Raw genomic sequence first — 22846 nt, forward strand, 5'->3', positions numbered from 1 at the left:
GTATTTATCACTGCTGCAATTGTCTGTGATTCCCATTCTCCTCAACTGCCTGGTCTGATCCCCCATTGCCACTGGAAAACAGAATTGAGGGGTTAATTTCAATAATTTGGAAGATATAAGACATGCACAAGGTAAAACTTGCTTTTAAAAAGGCAGAGACATTCAAAGCCAAATCACCCAGGGATTACTTTGGTTGGCTTCCTATCTATGGACAGCTGCTCCTGAAAAGGAAGATAATGGTGAAGTGTTTAAAATGGTGACTTAAGCACATGCCCTGATCAGAATTATTCTGCAAGGGCCCTCCATGAAAACTAGGGACAAGAACTGGCCACAGCAGCAAGACAGAGCTACCTATGACAGTATGTAAAAATTGCTGGTAACGGGACTTACCCTTAGGTGCTGCAAAAAGATTAGACAGGTCAGTTGGGAAGCATGATGGCTTAAACCGTCTGGGAACACAAAGCTGTCCTCTTTTTTGGCCGGAAAGAGTCACTTTCTCTTCCCTGAGATAATCTTATCATGAAATACTACAGCAAAACAAATAATCCTTCGTATCAGATCTACTTTGCACACCTGGTATTCAACGCAATTTCCTAAATGGGTGAGTCAAAGCAGGCTGGGCTGACATGTTAGTTAAGACACAGCAGGGCATTCCTTCCTGTGCTCTTAAGCTGGTGGAAAACAGCACCAAAGAGCAAAGGAGTTACAGCAGAAAGGATGACACAGTTAAATTAATCTCCTGCTTAGTTAATTTAATCTCCTGCTTAGAACTGCTAATTATAAATCAGCCCAAATCACATACAAGTTATTTGGTTATACTCAGTTCAACAGAAATTATTTTAACACTAACATCTTAAAACACTTCAAAAACTTAAGAACAGTGAGATGGAAGAAGTGGAACAAAGAACCCAATCTTATTTTGGCCAAAACAGTCCCCATGGGCACTGGGAGGAGATGCCTGGAAAGGGAACACCCACTGCCTGCAGGCTCATTGGCAGCACCCCACTCTGACCTCAAACCCTCTTCTCTTCAACCTCACCAGCTCTTGCTGGTGAACAGGTCCAGTGTATACTATAGAATTATATATTTTTACATTATGCTGTTACAATCTTTACACTTCTACAGGTAAGAAAGCCACAGGAGCCTAAAATGGGAGCTTTCAAGAGTCCCTTCAGCTGCTAATCAGGGCTGGGCTCTGGCTGACCCAGTCCCTCTGCAGCTCCTCACCTGCCCAGTGAAGGCAGAAGTGATGCCCTGGCCATGGCTCACAGCAGCTCCCTCTATCCCTGCAGCAGGAGCAATCATGTGTTATCCTGGCATCTGCCCCTCCCTTGGGTTTTGCAAAGTGCTTTGCTGGTGTTTGCTCAAAGTCCTCAGTGGGTGAATGGCTTTTACACAGGAAATGTGTGCACCATTGCAATGTCCTGCTGTGCTGTGACATGCGGCCACAAAGGAGGTTTACACTTGGTCTGCTTGTCTCTGGCTCTTCATTAGGTGATGGAGTGGGAAATTGCAAACTGGCGTCCATGAATGAGCCCTTTTCTTAGCAATACTCATGGACCTCCAGCAGCTGAAGAATGTACTTCTGTCTGAATTAATCCATCAGTTGGTGGTGTATGGAAGCCCAGATTCAGGACTGTCTGAAAATGTTGCCACTACCATGTGCAAGCTCTTCCAGTATTCTTCTGGGTGAGGATTTTTTGCTCCTCTTATGCTTTAATTAAGCAAAAGTGAAGTCTCAGGCCAACCTGAGACTCCCTGACAGGGAGGGGGACTCCAAACAGCACAGAGAGCTGGTGTAGCTGGCAGCCAACTCAGTGCAGCACTGAGGAGTAGAAGCCATGGGAAAGTGAAACATATTCATCAGCAGTGCCAAAGGGGAAGAAAAGACAAGATGGAAAGCAGGATGTATAAAACAGATCCTAAAAAAGACTAAAATTTTTATCATGAGATCTGGGTCTGTATGAAGACAGTGACAGTTGTCTCTATATAAACACTTCTGAAAGTAGATTTTAAGTACAGTAATTTCACGATTATTAGCCGCACTGACTATAAGCCGCATCTCCGAGTGCCAGCAACTTTTCGTTCTTTGTCCATACATAAACCGCACCTGATTATAAGCCGCACGTTACAATACAGAGTGTGATAAAAGGTATCTATTCTATCACCATCTGTTGAGGGTGGGGGCAGTGATCCTTATCTCAACGGCAGATATTCTGCTAATGGGCCATCCACTGAAACCAGGTGGGGCATTGTTCTTTATCTTTTCACAACCCATCCTTCCTCCAGCGAATCATTTTCTGCTAATGGCCCATTGAGTCCCACTGTGTGACTGATAAAATTACTGCATCCCATTGGAAGTTGGTCCAGCTGGAGGAAAGAGCCCAACATTTCTTACCAATGGGACACTAAGGTAGCCCCTTTTTCCACTGGACTCCAGAGGAAAACCGGATTTCTCCACATCACCACCGGACCTTTAGAGGGAAACTGCACCTTCTACAGGAGCACTGCTCCAACTGAATCACATCTGTCACTGCAGGAGGATGCAGCCACCATTTAATGGGACTGCTACCAACACCCTGCCTGACGGGGTGTCAGGTTGTACTCTGACTCTGTCAGGGTTTGGAGTTTGTTTCTTTGTAGTACTGTATTTCTATTTTAATTTCCCTAGTAAAGCACTGTTATTCCTAATTCCCATATCTTTGCCTGAAAGCCCCTTGATTTCAGAATTATAATAATTTGGAGGGAGGGGGTTTACATCCTCCATTTCAAAGAGAAGTTCCTGCCTTTCTCAGCAAACACCTGTCCTCCAAACTAAAACAGCAACTATTCGTTCTTTGTCCATATATAAGCCACACCTGATTATAAGCCACACTTCAGGTTTGGACCAAAATTTTAGTCAAAATGGTGCGGCTTATAATCGTGAAATTACTGTAAGCCTGAATAAGGTATTCATGTGATTTACATGCTTCCAGTCAAAACAAAAGATCGCCATTTTCTCGATGCACCTCATCAAGGATTAATTCCCTCTTTAGAGCTTTGTGAATTCCTTTTTGAATGAGCACAGCTGTGCTGTACACATTTCAGTTCAAACCAACCTGTAAGAACACACTTCCTGATCGCTGAGTTCAGCAAGGCAGCTGAGGATGTCACTTGAGTGTCTGCCTGCAGCAGCTTCACCAGGACCACTAGGACCATTATGCCTCCCTTGGGACCGGCTTGCTGTAATGGCCCTTTAATTACCTTCTCCTTTGCTAGCTGATCCCACCTCACGGAGTGTGTACCTGGAGCTGTAGTTTAAATACTGTAAACTTCCAGCTGAGCCAGCCAACAACTATTGTCACTTCAGCATCCCTTTTCTGGGAGAGAGAGAAGAGACATGCTAGACTCGGACCAACAGAAAAAGCCATTGAAGGCATAAACACTCTTGGGACATTGACACTGTGGCTGTGCTGATAAAGAGCAAGAGCAGGCCCAGTCTCCACTGGCACAGTCCTCTTACAGAATCTCCTCAGTGTCACCAGTGCCCAGATTTTTGTGGACATCTTCCAGTCCCTGCAGGAGAGACGGCAATTCAGCAGCCTCCCTGATAATGATCCTGAAAGTGGAGTGAGATGAGGAGGCTGCTGGCAAACACCTCAGCACTCCTGAAGAGTAAAAAATTACCAGTTTGGCTCCCATGGGCCCTGCCAAGAGATGTTACAAGCCCCAGATGACCTCTGGGCATATTAACACCTACTCTTTTCCAACCAGCGGTCATGCTGAATCCATGGCTTCCTTCCACTTCGAGCTGGGTTATTCATATTTAAATTGCTTAGAGCAGTAATAATGGAGAAGTTACAGACAGAACACCCCTGTCAGAGACACTTGCCTGCCTTATGCAGAAAATAAAAGCTCTTCATCTACCCCATCATTTTCCCCAACATTCAGGGAGAAATAAAATAGAATTCTAGGATGTCAGCCAAACCACCAGCTCAAACTTCCTATTACAATTTCCATGTTCATACTGTGACTGTGGTTCCAGGTTTTGATAAACTATCCAGGAGCTCACCTTTAACAAAGCCTCTCAACAATCACAGAAGCCCCATGCTGACTTTGGCCCTTAAACACTGTTTCAGAGGTCCAGAGCTAATGCAGCATTCACACACATGTCCTTTGGTAGACTGAGACCACTGATGGATCTTCTACCTACAGCTGGAGGACCAGAGGGGCCTTTGGGTAAGCAAAGTGTGAGCTGAGGGTCACCTTCCCAAGTCCAGATGTTGATAAGTGGTGCACAGCCCCTCTGCTCCAGCCTAAAACGCAAGTGGATAATGGAAAAGGAAGAGCAAAGCTCAAGGGTCCTGTTTGCTTCAGCAAGTTCTGCACTTCTGAAGAGGTTACCCTAAAGTGACTTTTTCCATAAGATGTGGTGACTGGGATCTGAAGTGTTCTCAGCTGGCACAAAGGCTCCCAACAGAGAACCAGTTCTAAAAAGGAGCTTTTACTGACCTGCTTTAATTCACTTTTTTTTTTTTTTCTCCAAATAAAGCAGAGAAAGCTGGAGATGCAAGATGGAATGAGAAAAAAAAAAACCTGAATCAGGGAAGAAGAAAAAAAATACAGGCTATAGTCAGAGAGGCACAGATGCCAGACCAGCTGACAGACACTTCTGACAGACCAAGGGAAAGGCATGGAAAATGGGATAGCACACAAAGGAAGAAAATGAATATCAAATGAGCTATTTCCCTGTACTGAGCCAGCCTACATCAGTTTTTCATGTACATTTGAGACTGTCAGAAACAACAACAAAAATAAATAAAAGCTGATTTTCTTGGAAAACAGAGATTACAAGCTGAACAGACTATTAAAACTACTTTGTCTTGGGAATTTGGCTTAAACACCAGATTAAATCAAAGATAGCTAATTTGATTAAGTAGAACAAGTTATCTAAATCCCTACTTAGGGAAAACACCGCCAGCAATTCGCACTGTTTTGCAAAAGACCTTCAATGTTAAATAGTTTAAGCAAGAGCAACACTTACAGACATATGGCACTTCTCCATGCATGAGGGACATGTTTGCTGGGCAGGCTTCAGGGCAAGACAACAAATTAATCTTACAGGAGACAAGAGAAAAAATTGCCACGATGGTGAGGAATCAGGTGTGATCAGAACTTACCTTGTCACCATCAGCTGAGGCTACAGACCCCAGTGGCACTGCCTCTTTCTTGCAATGGCACCTCCAGTTCTTGGGGGATTCCTTCCCCAAACTCCCTGTGACAGCACAGGGAGAAAAAGCAATATATTTGTGCAAATGTTAAGAGACAAGGAACTGTCACTTCATCTCTCACCCATAATGAGTAGGATTTACTCTGGCTAGCATGAATCATTTTGATAACATATATAATTAGTTTTATAGACGTTTTAGTATATTATAAAAGCTGCTCTATCACTTGTGTTCCCCCAGGGCTCTCTTATAAAATGATTTTGTTACAACTGTATTCTCCTTGGAAGTGAAGTGCAGGCAACTGAGCACATCTGTATGTCAGAAGCATTGTAAGCCAAGGCATTCAAGGCAATTTTAATGCCTTTTTTATTTCTAAAATCCATGTGAAGAAAAGCAGGCACTTGTGGGCTCCAGCCCTATCAGCTGCCCAAAGCTGAGACACCCTCTGCTCCCAGGCTGTAGCTCAGCTGCCTCCACACAGCCACTGGCTGCCCACAGCAGATGCTGCAGTTCAGCAACCCAGGAGCTGGGATGCTGTCAAATGACCTTGGGGAAAAACACTCAACAGGTATAAATAACACAAGTCTTTAATAACTTAATCTGAGCTACAGGAAAGTAGGTTGGATGAGGATTTGCCTCTGTGCAGGGAGCCACAAAGTGAGTTAACTGGATTCCATCTTTGTGAAGAAGGAAAGTGGGGCTGGTAGGAGAGTGCACCAAGTGAAACCAGCCAGCCCTTCTGGTCTTATATACATTTTTTTTCATATGTATTTTAAATACTGAAAGTAGGCTATGATTGAGCCTTGGGGCTACTTCTGAAGAGCACCACTAATAAACAGACTATTTTTGACAATTACCCTGCTAATCTTCTGTGAGTATGCCAGAGGAGCTTGATGAGGTTAAGGGCTGCTGCAAACATCAGCCAAACACTGCCTTCTGACCATGTTCAAAGGACAAGCACCCTCAAACACCTACCTGATAAATTATTCATGAGGAGCAGCTGCTTCCTGTGGCCTGTAACTTAAAGGGGCTCATCCATCCCTACTTGGCCCATCTTGGCAATGCTTCACCTCCTTAGTGGATCACATTCAGGGCATTCCCCCAAGGCCCAGCTTTCCCACAGCACAGGGAAGGCAGATGAGAAATGCTGTCTCAGCATGATACAAACTCCAGGCCAAATGGGCACCAGCAGCAACAGCTGTGGACAGGATGGGAAGAACCTGCCATGCTGCCATTTTGCTTTTCCTCTGACGTGATCACAATGCCTAGGTCTGTCACAGTCCAGAGCGTCTCTCTCCTCCTCCTACCCCCTGGGTCATGTCTTAGTGCAGCTGTAACAGCAGGTGGAGAGGGAGGCATTTAGAGGTGTCTAAGGACTGAAATGAAAGGGTCTTATGGAGTCAGAGGAACAATGGCCAAAAGGCATTTCACAGTACCCAAGATGTCCTGAAGATTAATTAAGAGCATCTTCTGCAGCCATTTTAATATTGTACTACATGATGCTTCAATGGTGCATTAACTCAGTCATGTACGACAGGCAGCAAAAGTAAACAACAGTGGTATTTGACAATTGAAAATTTGTAATGTTAAAAAAAAAAGTTCAGTGCTTTGAAGTGTTCTGAACAGAAACCAGGGTTCCTGACACTTCTATTCCAGCCATCTGTGCTCTCTCCCTATTTACTGGAGCAACAAAAGGCACATAAAAGGGCTGGTTCATCCCCATCCTTAGACCGGTAGGACACACCCCATTTTGAAGTTGTCTGTTTGGCAAGTTTTAGTCACTTACAAGCTGCCTTAGAAGCTATTGGCTCTTTAGCAACTGCTGGCAAGAGGTATCCCACTCCCTTCCCTCTGTGCTTTTAAATCTACACAGCAGCAGAGCACCAACCAGTCATTCTGTCAGATCTGTATTGCCACTTTGCTTCGGGTTTAAGTAGTTTGTCTCCAAGAGATTTTTTGGATACTTCCTCCAAACAAGAAGTCATAATGATTTCCTACACCCGTGCAACTCTGCATGCCAGCTGTTGAGGACTTGAAAATAAACAAATCTCAGCCCGGGGAAGATCAGAAGGGCCGACAGACAGCCCTACTGGTGCTGATTTATACTTCCTTATCTTTTATCTCCTTCCCTCTCCTCCCGAGCACACTAGCTGTTCTCCCACGGTCCTTCTCCCAGGGAAATCTGTGTGCTTGCCTTCTGCTATCATGCATCTTCAATTCTCAAGTTCTTTAACTCTTGAATTCTTTCTAATTTTAATGTAATAGTCCCTTTTTGGTACACTGCAAACCTGCTGGGATAAAGCGCTGATTTGAATTTGTTCCCAACAGCACACAAATCCCTGGCTCTGAGAACACAAAATCTCCAATACTTTGCCCAGAAGCAATCTGAAAGAGCAGACACACAGTGCCTCCCACTTCACAGCAAGCAGAGGAGGTGCTTTGGCTGACACTGCTTTTCCAGCTCTCCACAGCAGACAGGGGGAAGCCGCCAGGAGGACAGTTATCCAGCAAGCACAGACTTGCTATCCTCGTGGAAAAACCTCCTTCCAAAGACACTCTCCTCATTCACAGCTTGTTGGACCACAAAAGGTGGCTCTGCCTTGGTTTAACTGAGGCTACAGGGCTTCTCTGAATTAATCTGACTTAGAGCAGGTTTTTCAGAAAACAGTCCAGTTCTGATGTACATTTCTGGTGCTGATCAGTCAACCCCAGCTCTTCGCATATGTTGCCCCTGTTGTCCCCTGCATATAAACTAAAAATCAGGTGCAACTTTGTAGAATTCCAGCTACCAGCTCTTGTTAAACATTTTCAGATCAATGTTCAATCTTTCAAATTTGTGCTTCTGTGTCAACATTACGTTACTCTTCTAATAGACTAAGATGCATGCTCCCTGAGCCATCAATATTGCTGCTACAATCATCTCTTCATTTCCATCTTAGTGTCATCTATGATACTAAGCTCTTACTTTGATATAAATTAATTTTTTCTTTTTGCACACTGTTTTAGATTTTGACTTATTGTACAAGAAACTATTTAACATCTGTAGAAAAGCTTTTATCAGCATATGATATGAATTCTTCCATCTGGCATTCCACTGAACACAAAGCAGAAACATTTTTGAACACCTCTGCCTCTTCTGTTACTAGCAGTGCTGTAATTTCCATTTGGAAAGAAAGACCTCTTTTACTCTGCGCAAGCTTTTAACTCAAGAGGTTTTTTTGCTTCTTTATCAACCCATTACCATGCCTGGTTTCTAATCTATATTCAATTCTTCCCTACTTGATTTCCCTTCTCTTCCCTGCCTTCTTAACTGCTGCCTTTCCTCCTGTTATCTTTGGTGTTTAGAGAACTTCATCCAGCACCAGCTGTATTCATGTCACCTGAAAGTAACTATTACATAACATTTCAGTCTATCTTAAGTGAATCAGAAAAATAATCACACCAAACATTAAAAAAAAAAAAAGCAGCAAAGTTCACACCTCAGACTTGCAAACGTAATCCATCTGTCCTTTTCTGATGTGTTGTAATTATGTGCTATTATTTCAGGATTGCATAAGGGTATAATTTCTTCTGAAAATGTTCACTACTTATTTTCCATAGCAGCTAAAATCCAAAACATTGTAAAATTTCAGATTAAAAGCATGATGCTGAGTTACAGTATTATAAACCAAACTTTTGGATAGCTGGTTCAGCAGCCCCAGTGGGAAAGTACGGAATGCTGGAAAAGGATTACAGTGGTTTTTACATTTATGAAGAGTTACACTGCTGGTCACAAGAGAGGTCTCACGTTACTGAGAGTACACATTATTTGCTGGAAAATAAGTCTCTTGAAAAGCATCAGACATTTGAACAGCTGGAAGCATTTTTAGCAACTATCAAAAAAAGAGAAAAAATTTAGAATAATATTTCCCCTTCTGTAGTAAGCTGTGGTGGTGGTATAATATGTTCCCTGGAGGCTTAATCATGTCTACTGTTCAATCCTCAAAGGTTATCAAAGGTTATTTAATTTAAAAAGAATCAATGGAGTCAACAGAGTTTCTTCATAAAAGAATGTGAACCCATCATTCTGAGATGTATTTATTTATCTACTAGCACCCATCTTTGTCAGACGTCGCACAAGTTATAAATCTGAGCAATAATCCGCAATCCACCATGCTCTGGCAAAAGGCAAGATTTTCTTCCTTTCTTTGCTGGTATCTGATTTCATATTAGGAAGATATTATTTGATGCCACTCTGATAAAACCTTGAAAAGACTGTTGTTTGCAGAAGGATCAAATGAGATGGTGAATTAAGGAGCCATGAGCATAAAGCTATGTAACTACTACCTATAGTTTGAAAAGGTATCTGTACACTAAATCCAGTATCACTTGAATTTCTTTCAAATTAAAATGTAGGGGCAATCTCTTAATTGTAAATGCTCTGCTTATTCCGCCAATTATGATGCTTTATTTTCTTTACCACAGTGCTTCCAGAGCCGTGTCAGCACGAGGATTTCCGTTTGCTAAGTTCTTTTTGTCACAATGAATCTTTCAACATGTGCCAGCTCCAGATAAACATAATCGTTAGTTTGTTCCAGTACAAAGCCCAGGCAACAAACAATGCAGGCTCCCTTAGCAACACCCTTGAATTCCCTTTGAAATGTTCTTCCATTAAATACCCCACTATGGGTTGTTAAATTTACATTCATCAGCTATTGTATACTTTACAGGCCTTCCTATCTTCACAATGGGGTCTTACTCACACCTAAACTGACACTTACTTTGTGGGGTTTTTTAATGACTTTACTTACAGAAAAATGCCCACCTAGTTTGTTAAGCAAAGCCATTCACTGTTCTCTCTCAGGGAACCACAGTGGAGTCAGTCAGTGGTACAAACCAGAAGCCTGGTTGTGGTACATGTCTGAAAATGTATCTACTATGGTTTAATCAAAGCATCTAAAAAGGTCTAAACTCAGCTCTACCAGAATGACAGTGCTACTCACACAAGGCAACTTCCACCTTGCAAAAACAGGCAGTGAAAAAAACCACGGTAAAATATCAAACAACACTTTTGCACAGATTCTGCTAAAAAAAAAAAAAAAAAAGGGAAAATCGTCCAATCAGCTTTCACTCTTGTTTATCCCTTCCCAAACATCCACATTTTCTGGCCGGGTTCTTTTGCCTTTACTTGCTTCTCTCTGTTATTTGCCCTCATTTCTCAGATTTGTTTCTCTTCCTCTCTTGCTTCTTTCACTGCATTTCTGCTGAGCAGAACACTTAAAACTTAGAATACCTTTTACAGCAACCTACAGAGGACCTCTAAGCAAGGCTATTCCTACAAAAAAAAAAATGACCAGTTTTCTTCCTTTTTTATTTTTTCCCCAAAACCCCCTCAAATACCATTTCATAATTTACTTAGAAGGAAAAACAAAAACCCACTAATAACATTCACTTTGTTCATCATCCACTATATAATGTGTGACCATACCAAACAGCTCCAGTCTATCCTGGGAAAAAAAATTTGTTTTGAATTCTTTTGTTTCCCCTCCAAAACCCACCCTCCTGTACTTAAAACAGTTCTCCAAACTTGTCCACTCATCATTAAAAGGAAACTCCATGTGAACAAACATGCAGGTACCAGATCATCTGTAGGGTACCTATTTTACTCCTTTGTCTCTCTTACATGTTGAAACATATCTCCTTCTTCCTTACCTAAAATTTTCCATTACAGACCAGTAAGACTACAGATTTACTTCCCCCATCTTTCTCTTCCCCATCTCAAATACAGCTCCTAGTTTGTCACTTCTTTATTTCCAATTTTCCCTTTGTTTCAAACACAATTTCCCGAGTGCAGGACTCCTACAAGAAATATGGTTGAACAAAGAAAATCCATGAGCACATGAGAAAGACCTGTATGAACAGTTCTGGGCCATAACATCAAGAGGTAAACCCTAATAGTGAATCAATGCAACCAAAAGACATTTCATACCCTCCAGTCACTCTAAGGATGAGTTCAATTCCCATTTACTCTCTTCCAAAGATCAAATTTTCTAACAGTACATGCTAGAGGATTTGTCCTCTCAAATTCCATCATGCTTAAGCTCCTATGCAATGGAAAACAGTCATCTCCATAAATAAAACCACGTGATCCAATGAAAGGATTTATTACCGTTTCACCAACCTGAACAGTCAAACTCTAAAAGCAAAACCAGTCACAACAATATTTTATCCACAATTATGAAGACATACACAATCTTCCATAAAAGAAATTCATTCTGTTGTTATGAGTCCATGATAAATGTTTCAAAGTCATGGTCTAAGTCTGAAACAAGGGCATCCACAAAATCTTCAACTGAAGGGGATTTCTGAAGCATACCTACAAAAAAGCAAGACAAGAGACTCTTCATCAGGATGCTGTCACCTTGACAGTTTCACCAGTGGTAACACTTAATGCTAACTTTTAAGGTCACTATACAACAGAAACAGCTATCAGATTTCTTTGCCAAGAAAAAAGTGTAGTGTAGAGGGATTATTTAATTTCTTCAAGATAGCTGTTACACATTTTCACAGAATTGACAGGTTTCAAGACTGTTAACTGATTTTTGTCATTACGATCTTGTTTAAGCAGGGAATTATACCTGTTTTAAAGCAAGTAACTGCAGACTCAGTCATTCCTAAATGACTGAAATAAATTAGTGACTGAGCAGGAATATAAATCCTTATCTACTAAGTCTTAGTTCTGACCAAGGCAGAAAAAAATATATTTTCTCAAAGCATTACACATGTTAGAACGATTTAATTTAGTATTTAAATTTCAGCTGTAGCTGAAATTTTTGACAAGGTACAAAACATAAACAAAAGCATTTTCAATATTTTGCAGTTTTAGTTTTACTTTATTTACAGTACTAGGACTTACCTTTTCTTAAGAATTTAAATTACTGCATCTGTTAGCTGTAGCACTTGGCTACATGACAACAGACAAGAAAATTAGTATAATGAATTAGTATTAGAATCATGCCCATGCACTTTGTCAGGTAATTCTATAAAAAGAGAAGCTAAAAATTTCACCTCTTCTTCTCCAGAATCCCAATTTTTAGACAGCATGAGAATATATCCTTTAAATTATTTTCAGATTTTTCTTTGCATTTAACATCATATACAATTGGTCTTTTCACTGTTACTAAAATTTTCAAGATTACACATGAAAATTTACGGCGTAACTTATACCAGAAAAAAAAAAAATAGAACCCCAACCAAAAAAACAACAGTACAACTGCCAAATAATGTAAAATTTAATCTTTGTATTTCTTTGAAGTGATCTCTTCTTTCTGACATCTGCCAATGTAAATATAACCTTGTTCTACCCTTTCTGATCAGTGCACCTACTGAACATAAATTTATATTCTTTCACATCCTCAACAATATTTGCTTTTGGTGGAAATTATAATTGCATGCTGCCAAAAGACTATAATCTTTTACTATAACACAATTATTCAAAGCCCATCAGGAAACAGACCAGCTCAAAGTAAATTGGTGTGAGCAACCAAAAAGAATTTTCTTGCTAAGACCTTACAGAATTCCATTTCAATCTGATTTAAAGACATGTTACAAGTGTCAACACAAACTGCCATGGCCCAGTAGATTAATAGCATGCACTAAAAGGAAAACAAATCTCTCACTATATATAGATTGACTGAAATGATGTTAAATGAAGTTTGCATCAAGCTATTTTCAAAATGAAAGAGAACAGAATTAATATTTCCAAGTACTTGGTAAACATGTCATCTACTCTAATGCTGGAAAAATCACGGTGGAATTACTTGTAGTTCACAGTGAAAAATGGCTTGCTATGTGCTGGGCTGAGAAACAGATGTGTGCAGATACCCAGCTACTGATCTGAGCTCCCCAGAGAGCCGTGGCCTCTTGCAGACTCCTTCTCTTGGGTTCCTGGCTGGGGAACACGCATATTTGCTCCCTAACAGCCTTGGAAAAATTCCAGTTAAACACATATTTTCCTGCAGTTTTCACAGAAAAGAGTGCCTTAAGAAGGTGACAGGGATGGCAACCCACTGGAACATGTACAGTCATTCCTTTTTCACCAGATACCAGTATGGAGAGATGACTAAAATGCTGCACAGATGGAACATAAAGATGGTCATAACAGACATAACCACCACCCCCTGAGCCCCATTATACAAAACTCCCCTTCCAATACTGACTTACAAAGAACAGCCAGTCTGGATGATGTACAGTCAATCCTTTGACACACTAACAATTATTCTGCCAATTATCAATACATTGCAAAAAAAGATCCCATAGTATAATGATAGGCAGAAGAGAAGAAACTGAAGCTGGGATTATCTTCAAGGAGATTTAACTTCCCCTCTTACATAAAAATGGCAAATCGTAACAAAAACATTCCAACCCTGGATATTACAAAATGAATAAGAGAAATATAATTAACTACAGTACACTTGGATGCATTTTAGTGCAGTTGAATACAGTCTTATCAAATATCACTCAAAACTTGTTACAAATTATATTTATTTATTAAAACCAGGTTTGCTTTAAATATGTAGGAGATTCCAAAATCCTTCTGGCAATGATGATGTCAAATGACCTCCTATCCAGTAGTTCCATCTTTTGATATAAAAACAGATTTCAGATTTCTTGCATTAGCGGTTTGTTGCATTCTCATTTTCCCAACATTGACATCAAAAGCAGATACCAACAGACTTCACTTTTGCAAAGAAGGGACAAAGAGTAACTGAGGTCATTGCTAAAGAACTCCTACTGTAGTGAAATGATGATGCTCTCATTAAATAAATAACTACAGATTTTAGAGTAGACAGCTCCAAAAGAAACAGGCAATGATGGTATTTCTGTGTTTTAACTTCATACTCTACGCTGATGTGCTAAAAAGTGGTCATGTCTCTCTTCAAACCCCATTAAAATATATCAAAGCAAGATCAGCTTTGATATATTGTAAGTACTCAGCACTTCAGTCTAAATGATTTAGTAAGATGTCCACAAGGTCTGATGGTTGCAGTTTTCAAATTTAGGAGTGTATTTTAATACGTTCAGCCCAACTCCTATTTCAGCTCAGTCTCTCCCAAGCCTAAGGCAACTGCATAGCTTATCTTCGCTGCTTTGAAGTTTCTTTCACATTACAGCACTGTGGTTAACCACACCCTTTTGAGAGATGGTTAGCTATAACCTACAATCACTGAAAATTGAGAGAAGAATAAAGCCTGTGGCAAAATTTGGCCTCTGCCCCCCTGGAACACTAATTATTTTTGGTCCATGTAGTTTGAGCTAACATATGTTGCCATTCACATCATCATTCTAGGATTTATGGATCTTTTTTACACTTTCAAAGAGATGTACAATCATTATCTGAAGATTTTTGCAGCCTCTTCAAATTATAATTACCCCATGAAGTACAGTCTGAGGCATGGAAAATTTTCAAACAGCACTGGAGCAAATGGGTGTTTATTTACACAGCCAGTTGGTTTGGTTACCATGTAGGCACAGAGCTGAGTATGACTGTGTGCAATGTAATACGGCATCAACAAAGCAAGAACACAACCTCATGCATTTTGCACAAGGATTTCTTCAGAAGCCCCACGGGCAATGTGACTGCACCAAGGCTGCAGGAGAAGTGCACTCCAGGATATGTTCCATGCTCTCAGTTCCCAAAACATCCAACCCAGCAGTTTTCACACTGCAATTCACTTTCTGCCTATGCACCTGGGTTTCTTTCCAGCTAGCAAGTGCCAAGGGAGGGAGGGAAGAATGGTGCACACCTGAATCTTGTTCAGACCTGCAACCAGCGCACAACTGGACCTGGAAGGGACACCTGGGTTATATAACTTCAAAGGAATTTGGAATCCCTAATGCCATGTAGTCCTAGGAAGGAGAAAATCTGCAAGAGCCATGTAGTCAACACAAAATGACAGAGGAACCAAGTTCTTCTCAAGATGTATTTTTTCTCTAAGGAAAAATTAAAAGATAATAAGCCTCTTGGACAAAACATTGTCCACCCATTTTCAATTGCTCTTGATATCCATAATTGTGACTATTTCTGTGTTTCATTGACTATGAAGGGGGTAAGATAAAAAGAGTCACTTCAGAAAGTGTTTTAAAAATTTTCAAAAAACCTCTATTATTTTGGCTCTTTTAAAGGAAACAAATACCAAGAGAATCAAACGCAAACAACAACAACAACAAAAAAGTATGTTGTGTTTCCTAATTAAAGACTAGTTCAAACAGGAACCTTGTCAGTAACTCCACAGGTCAGATCCTTTATCTTTCCTAATCAGTACATCTATGGAATCACATTGGAGAAAGATGAAAAGCTAGGTCATATCCAAACACAAAAGAAAAACAATAGATAGCTTCTGAGAAGAAAATCATAACAAAGAAACTGCATAAATGAAATGTGCTCATGAAGTAACCTGCTATCAAACAGCCAATGAACATGGCTAACTTCCTAATGAGATATGGAAGCACTTCAAGGGTGAGGCTGCAGATGTGCATCCGAAAGCCAGACGTGCAAGCCCATATAAAAAAAACCACCTGCAATAACAACCTAAAGAACTTTTTGAAATAGGGCATTAGTGAGCGAAAATGTTTCTCTGAAGAGGAGTAAAACAACAACCTTTAAAGTTTGGTGGAATCTGTCTTTAATCAGGTATGTTTTGTTATTTGCTATGGGAGCACAGTTTTGCAACTGATGGAAACCAACAGGAGATAGAAATCAAGTAGTCTGGAATATCGATAAAGAAAAAAAAAAGCAGCAAGAAGAATCAGAAACACATGGAATCTAAACAAACTGAATTGTTCCTACTTTTCTCCTTAAATTCTCTTTTTTTTTTTCAATAAATACAGACCAATCAAGTACAAATATAACTTTTTTTCATCAGGTGTAATCTATGATTCAGCTTTCAATAATCCCAAATCAGCAATCAAGTTATTGTCTTGTCAAAACACCTGAGTCACCCTGATTTAATTCTTCAGGGAGTCGTTCAAGCATGTTTGTTAAATTTTTTACTTAACTACTTCTACTGAGTACAAATGACCATCATGATATGCACAAAGAATCTGCTGATGAACACCAGTTATTTTTATGATCTTGAATATCAGTTAGGATTTCTGTATGAGAGTGTAAAAGTGAAATTCAGAATACAAAAGTGGCCAGAGAGAGAATCTGAAGCAAGTAAGATGTACCTTTGATGGAAGAGGATCAGATCATGGCACACTTAAGAAAACTGGGTATAAACAAGCCTACAAGCTTGGTGGAATGCACTTCTGAGTGCTAACAGAGGTGGCAGATGGCATTACAACTCTCAATAATCCGTTAAAATAGGAGATGTACCAAAAGACTAGAAAAAAGCAAAAGTCACAGCTATCTTCATGAGGAGCAAGCAGCAGAACCCAAGGAACTGAGGTGACCAGTCTCACCTCAGTCCCTAGGAAGGTGCTGGACCAGCTAATCCTGGAAACCATTTTCAGACTCATAAGCAGCAAAAAAATCAGGAATAGTCACCATGGATTCACCAAAGGCATGCTATGCTTAAATAACTCGATAACCTTATAGGATGAAATAACTGGCCTGGAAGAAAAGGGGAAAGCAGTACAAGCTTTCAGTGAGCCCTTTGACAATCTTTCTCATAAGATCCTATCACATGTAATGGGGAAAGCCAGTTTTACTTCTATAGATTTCCTGTAAGACCATCCATAGATGAATTTTGTAACTTCATTCAAATAGTTGATTCATTCAAGGAAGCACACTGCCAACAACTTCAACATAGTCTCTAGGACATTGCAGGAAAATTCCATGTTCAGTAAAATAAAGAATATATCCCAGAAAGAGATCATAAGCATATCTGGTGTTTAAAAACATTTTTTCTTTCTCCACTATATGACTTACAATGCAAAAATTGGGTATGCTTGTAAAGATGCACATTCTTGTCTTGAAACTTCTTAATCCACAGTTCTGGGCTAGAGTTTTTCAAGGTTACAAACACAAACTTTTCAAGAACAGTACAGAGAAGTAAGTTTGGGAAGTCATACTGAATGAAAAGTAACCCTATAGATCAGAAATGCAAATAGATAACCTAAAAAATATATAGTTGCTTAATATATGATGAGTCTAAGGAGAGCAGAGGTCATGACCTCAAATATAAACAGATGGGTCAAAGAACTGAAATGTTCCAGACATGAAACTGTGCCAATCTCATGATGAAACACAGACACGTTTACCACTGTCTTCTTTATCTGTAGAAAAAAGTCCCACAAGTTCCAATCTGCTAAAATGAAGTGAACAGAGGCCAGTGAATTCATATTAATTCTTAATATGAAGAACTTCAGAGAAATATGAAAGATGTGCCAGGACTTAGCAAATGCTCATCTTAGGAACAGCAAAAGTAAAGTTTGGTTTGAATTCTGCAACACTACACAGGAAAGTCTTTACCCTGATTTCATAGATTTGAGATAAAGTCAGCAATTTCTCAAACCCATTTCATTCTCCTAGCATTGTTTTTTAAAGGATGAACACAGACAGTATTTTTGTAATGGGTATGAATGAATTTTAGAAGTTATTTTCCAGATTCAAAAGGCAAATATGGTTGTGAAATGAATAATGAACTGTGTTTTTTTAATGACAGTTGTCAGAGCTGCATTTCATGAAAATGTACACTCGAAGTACTGAGACAGCCAAAGATACTTCGATGACACTGAAATGGTGTGGCCAAAACAAGTTCAATTCCTCCAATACAAAATAATCAGAGATGTTACGAATTCCTTGTATAGAAAAGTTACTACTTTATTGTATCCAAGAAATGACTCAATCTATCTTCCTTCCTTTATTCAGAATTCTTTAGACAGCTTTGTAATACAAACCTTTCCATCACTTCAGCCCAGCTGTGTGTACTCCACAGACCATAATGATTTCTACTGACCATGATACAAAGGTGATGACCAGTCCACTTAGATTTTTCTTTCACAAATCCAGTGAACACCATAATTAGACTAAAAAGACCAAGTTGGGAAATGCAGTTAAGTTGAAGTTTGTTCCTTTCACAGGGGAACAAAACAGTTACAATTTATTTCCTACCTTGCACCATCAGCATGGGCTCCTTTCCACCACCGTGTGCCAGCATCTCTCTACGATAGCGCTCCCCCATTGCCCTGGAGAAACACAGGTGTTAGAGCCATCTGCAAACACAACCTGTCCAGCCTTCACTCGGGTTTGCTTCTAGGATCTCTACAGAACTCACAGACAGAGACCAAATGAAATTTTCCACCCCAAAACAATGCCATATTGACTCCTCAAATTCAAATTACATTTAAAATCCCACTATGAGGAGCTGAACTAGACATTTTATACATATGAGTGTGTGTTGGTGCTTACAGAAGTTAATTTGTGAACATTTCAGGTTTCATTGTGCCAAAGGAAAAGCTGCTCTGTTATAATGTCCTGAACATTCAGCAAAGGTATAAGAATGCTTACAATTTGTGACCTCAAAATTTGCTTTTTAATTTCGCAAAGCAAAATGAGTAGGATAGTTACACTGAGCTTTGAAGTTGGTGACATGAAGCTAGTTTAATACCCACAGTAGCTTTGATTTCAATAGAAAATTACAAGCAATTAGGCATCTATAAATTTCAAGCTCTCTAATTACATCTAAATAGGGATTTCAGTGCCTCTCAACAGACACACCTGTATTTTAAAACATTGGCACAATTTTTTTGCACCAATAAGCATGTCCCAAAGTGTATATATACATACATACATATATATACACACACACACATATATACGTATCTCCATGGTTATTTCCTGCTTTGTAGTCCTCTTAAAATCAAGAAAAATGCTAAAACTAATTTGCATTAAAAAGTCCTACAACCTAATTTGTTTCATGTTTTCCAGAAGCAACTAACATTTAATTCTACTTAACATTTCTGTGTTTTTACCTATCAAAGGGATTCTGAGCAAAACACTGTTTCCACACCATAGAGGCAACAGCCCTGGACATGAGGTAGGAGTAGTATTTGGCACCGTAGCCCACAAGGTGACTGAATCGCAGATGCCAGGCCTGTAAGAAGGAAAAAAACCCAAACTTCATATTTATCTTTTAAATTCTTTATATTGTTCAACATTTTCTTATGATGATGGAAGAAATCTGTCGCTTTATTAATGGTAAACAAAAAATTAAAAATTAAAAAAAGATAGCCACCAGAAATAAATCCCACAATGAACAATCCTTTATCAGAAGAAGCATTTTTCAATCTAAATTCTGTATATCCAATAGGCTGATCATCAGGATTGAAACTGTATATAGAAGGGGAGAAAATCAAGCAGTAAAATAAATTACTCATATTTGATAATAGCTGTGTAGTTCTACTGGTCTTGAACAAAACCCACAATTACCTTGTTACAAGTAACACAATATTTTATAATTTTCCATGTAGGGTAAGTGCAGTATCACACTCAGAAAAGTTCAATTTATAACTTTTGTCAGAAACAAAACGGTAATAGTGACTTGTATTCAATGCCATTAAAAATACAGTTATCCATGTGGCGACAATCTTAGAGATACACAATTCCCTCCACATGCAACGCCATAAGTCACAGATTTGTCTGCACATTTTTAAATGTGTATATATATACCAGATTATAATGCACAATTGTTTTGCTATTCATTTATGTATTACTTTGCCTAGTGACTCATTCAAGTGATGATAGACTTATTTTTTAATTCTGCTTAGTGTTGACTGTTTCCTTATGTTTTCTTAGCAAAGAAAATTAGAACTATCAGCTTTATCTTAATAGAAATCAAAATAATTTTTCATTCTTATTTCCCTGACTGCAACAGAATAATTTAAATTATGACAGATTTCCAAAAGTCATGTGGTCCAATGCTGACTCAAAGCAAAGCCAGCTTTGAAGAGATTTCTCAGGGCTCTGTCTAAATTCTCCTGGGATGAAGATTTCATCACCTCTCCAGTGTGATGTGTAAAGGCAAGTAGGTCCAAACTGAAATGTTGCTTCCCAACAGATTCAGGCAGAGTTTTTGAAATGAGAATGGATGTATAAAGGAAGGAGTATGAAACTTCCTTTGCCCTTCTGGTTCTCAGGAAGCTCCAGAGAAAAAGCAAGTGCCCTGTGTTATTTGTCATCCTATCCAAAGTCAAAACACTTAACATTCTTGTGATATGTCTGTTGTCATGGTTTTTGCAGGTGCTATAAAAAACAGAGTTTCAAAGAGGAACTGAAAGATAAACATTGATGTAGCATGACAGATGTTTTAAATTTAAATCCATGGGCTATGAGATGCTTGTTCTTATCCTACAGTCAATGGCTGAAATTCTGATAAAGCCAAACAAAAAAGTGAAAGGACATATGTAACTTTCCAAAACTATTTGTCTCTGCAATTCTTTAGAAGACTGTAATTAACTGTTTTTTACAGCTGAAATAAATTGTGCTTCTTCATTCAATAGTCCTGATTATTATCTTATTCTCCATATGTATATGTATTCTAAAAAAAAAAAAAAAAGACCAACTGAAAGGGTGGAAAAAGCAAGTATTTGGCTTTTACTTAGTCCTTTTTCCTTAAAAGAAAATGGGAGAAATGGTCCCTCATAATCCAAATTACTTTGAACAGCTGATGAGAAACAAGTTGCTAGTTACGTTACCTTTCCTAAGCAACACCTACAAATAAAGTTTTCAAAGCCGTAGTTCAACCATTCAAAAGCTACTTTTTACAAGATGGCTACCTCCACCCTAAGACAGGTGACCAAAACAATAAGTTGCCATGGGTGAGAAATTGAGCTTGTACTGGAGACCGACACAACTAAAGTAGGAGTAGCAATGTTAAATAAAATAAAGAAAGATCTCTAGTCTTTGCTTTTCCTATGGGTCTTGATGCATGGTACAAATTCTTTAAAATTATTAACTTTTTTCCTCTATTTTTAAGGTAAAGCATGGTACTGTACCTCATTGTAATGCAAGTGTGTTACAACATCCAGTTTGGACACAGAATCTCTGCTCTGCTTTGAACGGTATTTTGGCTGCCATGTTTATACTTTATAGCTATAGTTTTTCTAACCAGTCCCTTAATTATAACCACAACCATTAAACTAAAAGCACATTTTGAAACAGAGCGGAGAGACTACATTTTAGAAGACTGAGCAGGAAAACATGTCAGTTTCTCTTATGATAAGTTTTTAAAGTCATGATTAGAAGTTTCTACTCTCTCTGGAATGTGGAAAACTTTACTGATGAATTGGTTTCACATACTCAGAAATGGTTTTTAGGCTACAAACAAAAATAATTTCCAGGTGTTTGGCATGGTGAAAGATATTTCTACCTCTCCCATCAGAAAGGAATTACTTTGATAATCATATAAGCTGTAACTAAGACAGTATGTCTTCCTTGAAATCTCAGATTACATTGTTCACTCAAATGCTCTTGGCATTTAATGGTCTGCATCTAAATCAGCTCATCTGGACTTCCAGGTTGATCAACTATTCCATTTATTCAGTTTCTTGAAACTCTGCATCACAATTAAGCAAGGAGAGAAGAAAAACTTCTCAGCAATCTGTCTAACACCAAAAGCTTGATTTCAAAGTCTGCACCTAAACAGATCTCAGTACCCTCTGCTCAACTTTGTTTGACCTTGTCTTTGCTACTAAGCTTTACTAACAAATTCCACATTGTTTCCTTTTAAAAGACAAAAGGAAAGGATACAGACAAAAAAGAAAAGGAAAGGATACAGAAAGACCAAGGAATGACACTGCTCATCTCCCTCCCTGCATCTGGGGAAGCTTGCAAATATGACAAAGTGGAAAATTCAAAACTTTATTTGGAACAAGACAATACCTAAATCAAGAAACACAAATGGAGGATGAGTCAAAATGCAACTAAGATTGTTTTCCCATTGCAAACAGCAGTAAAGGAAAACCAAAAACAAACAGTGCTATTCCCTCCTGAAATTTGAAGCCTATATTTAATAATTTTTTATTAATTAGTACAGATTTTCCCCACTCTAGAGCATGAATAACACTAGCTTGCCATCATTTCCTGTGACTACTTTTGTCCCACTCCTCACACAAAGTTCCTGATCAGGAACTCCCTATCTTCAATATTACCCAGAACCCATTACATAATTCAAGTACATTTTCTGATTCTATGCTGTCCTAACAATTAACTTTTCAAGACTGGACTTAGCTACCTATAAAAATATATTTAAACATTAAAACACTCATCCTCTACCCTAATTCACATGGAGCTACCTGCCCACATAAAGAAAATCTCTTCCTCTCCTCCTACTTCATACAGAGGAGATTATGACCTAGGCAATAATATGTTCAAAAAACACAAGAATATATGGGCTACTGTTCCATTAAAAAGTTCTATGATGAATAAAAAGACACCTCCCATCACTGTAAACATATTTAAAACTCAATGATTGACCTTGTAGCATAAAACTCCCTTTCTCCAGTTTAATAAATTCAGCTATAAGATGACTTGATTTCTTGTGTTATTTCCAACACGGAGTCATTTCTTCATTAAAAATAAAAAAATGACATATCAAATTCCCTTTTGGACAGAGTAAAAGCTAGACACACAGAACTAGGGCAGTCTCCTTATTAAA

The 22846-nt window shown here is 38.9% G+C and overlaps 1 protein-coding gene across 1 annotated transcript in view; it reads right to left on the minus strand.

The window, feature by feature from the left end:
* Positions 1 to 11334: 11334 nt before the first annotated feature.
* LOC116992958 (mitochondrial intermediate peptidase-like) overlaps positions 11335 to 22846 on the minus strand; it is a 68972-nt gene continuing 57460 nt past the window's right edge. Inside the window, exons 17-19 of the mRNA XM_033053124.2 lie at positions 19164 to 19285; positions 18304 to 18377; positions 11335 to 11562 (exon numbers count right to left, since the gene is read on the minus strand). Of these exons, the coding sequence (XP_032909015.1) occupies positions 11468 to 11562; positions 18304 to 18377; positions 19164 to 19285 (291 nt within the window). The 3' untranslated portion in view covers positions 11335 to 11467. The remainder of the gene's footprint in view (positions 11563 to 18303; positions 18378 to 19163; positions 19286 to 22846) is intronic.

The sequence above is a fragment of the Catharus ustulatus genome, chromosome 2 (assembly GCF_009819885.2).
Source record: "Catharus ustulatus isolate bCatUst1 chromosome 2, bCatUst1.pri.v2, whole genome shotgun sequence".
NCBI classification, from domain to species: domain Eukaryota; kingdom Metazoa; phylum Chordata; class Aves; order Passeriformes; family Turdidae; genus Catharus; species Catharus ustulatus.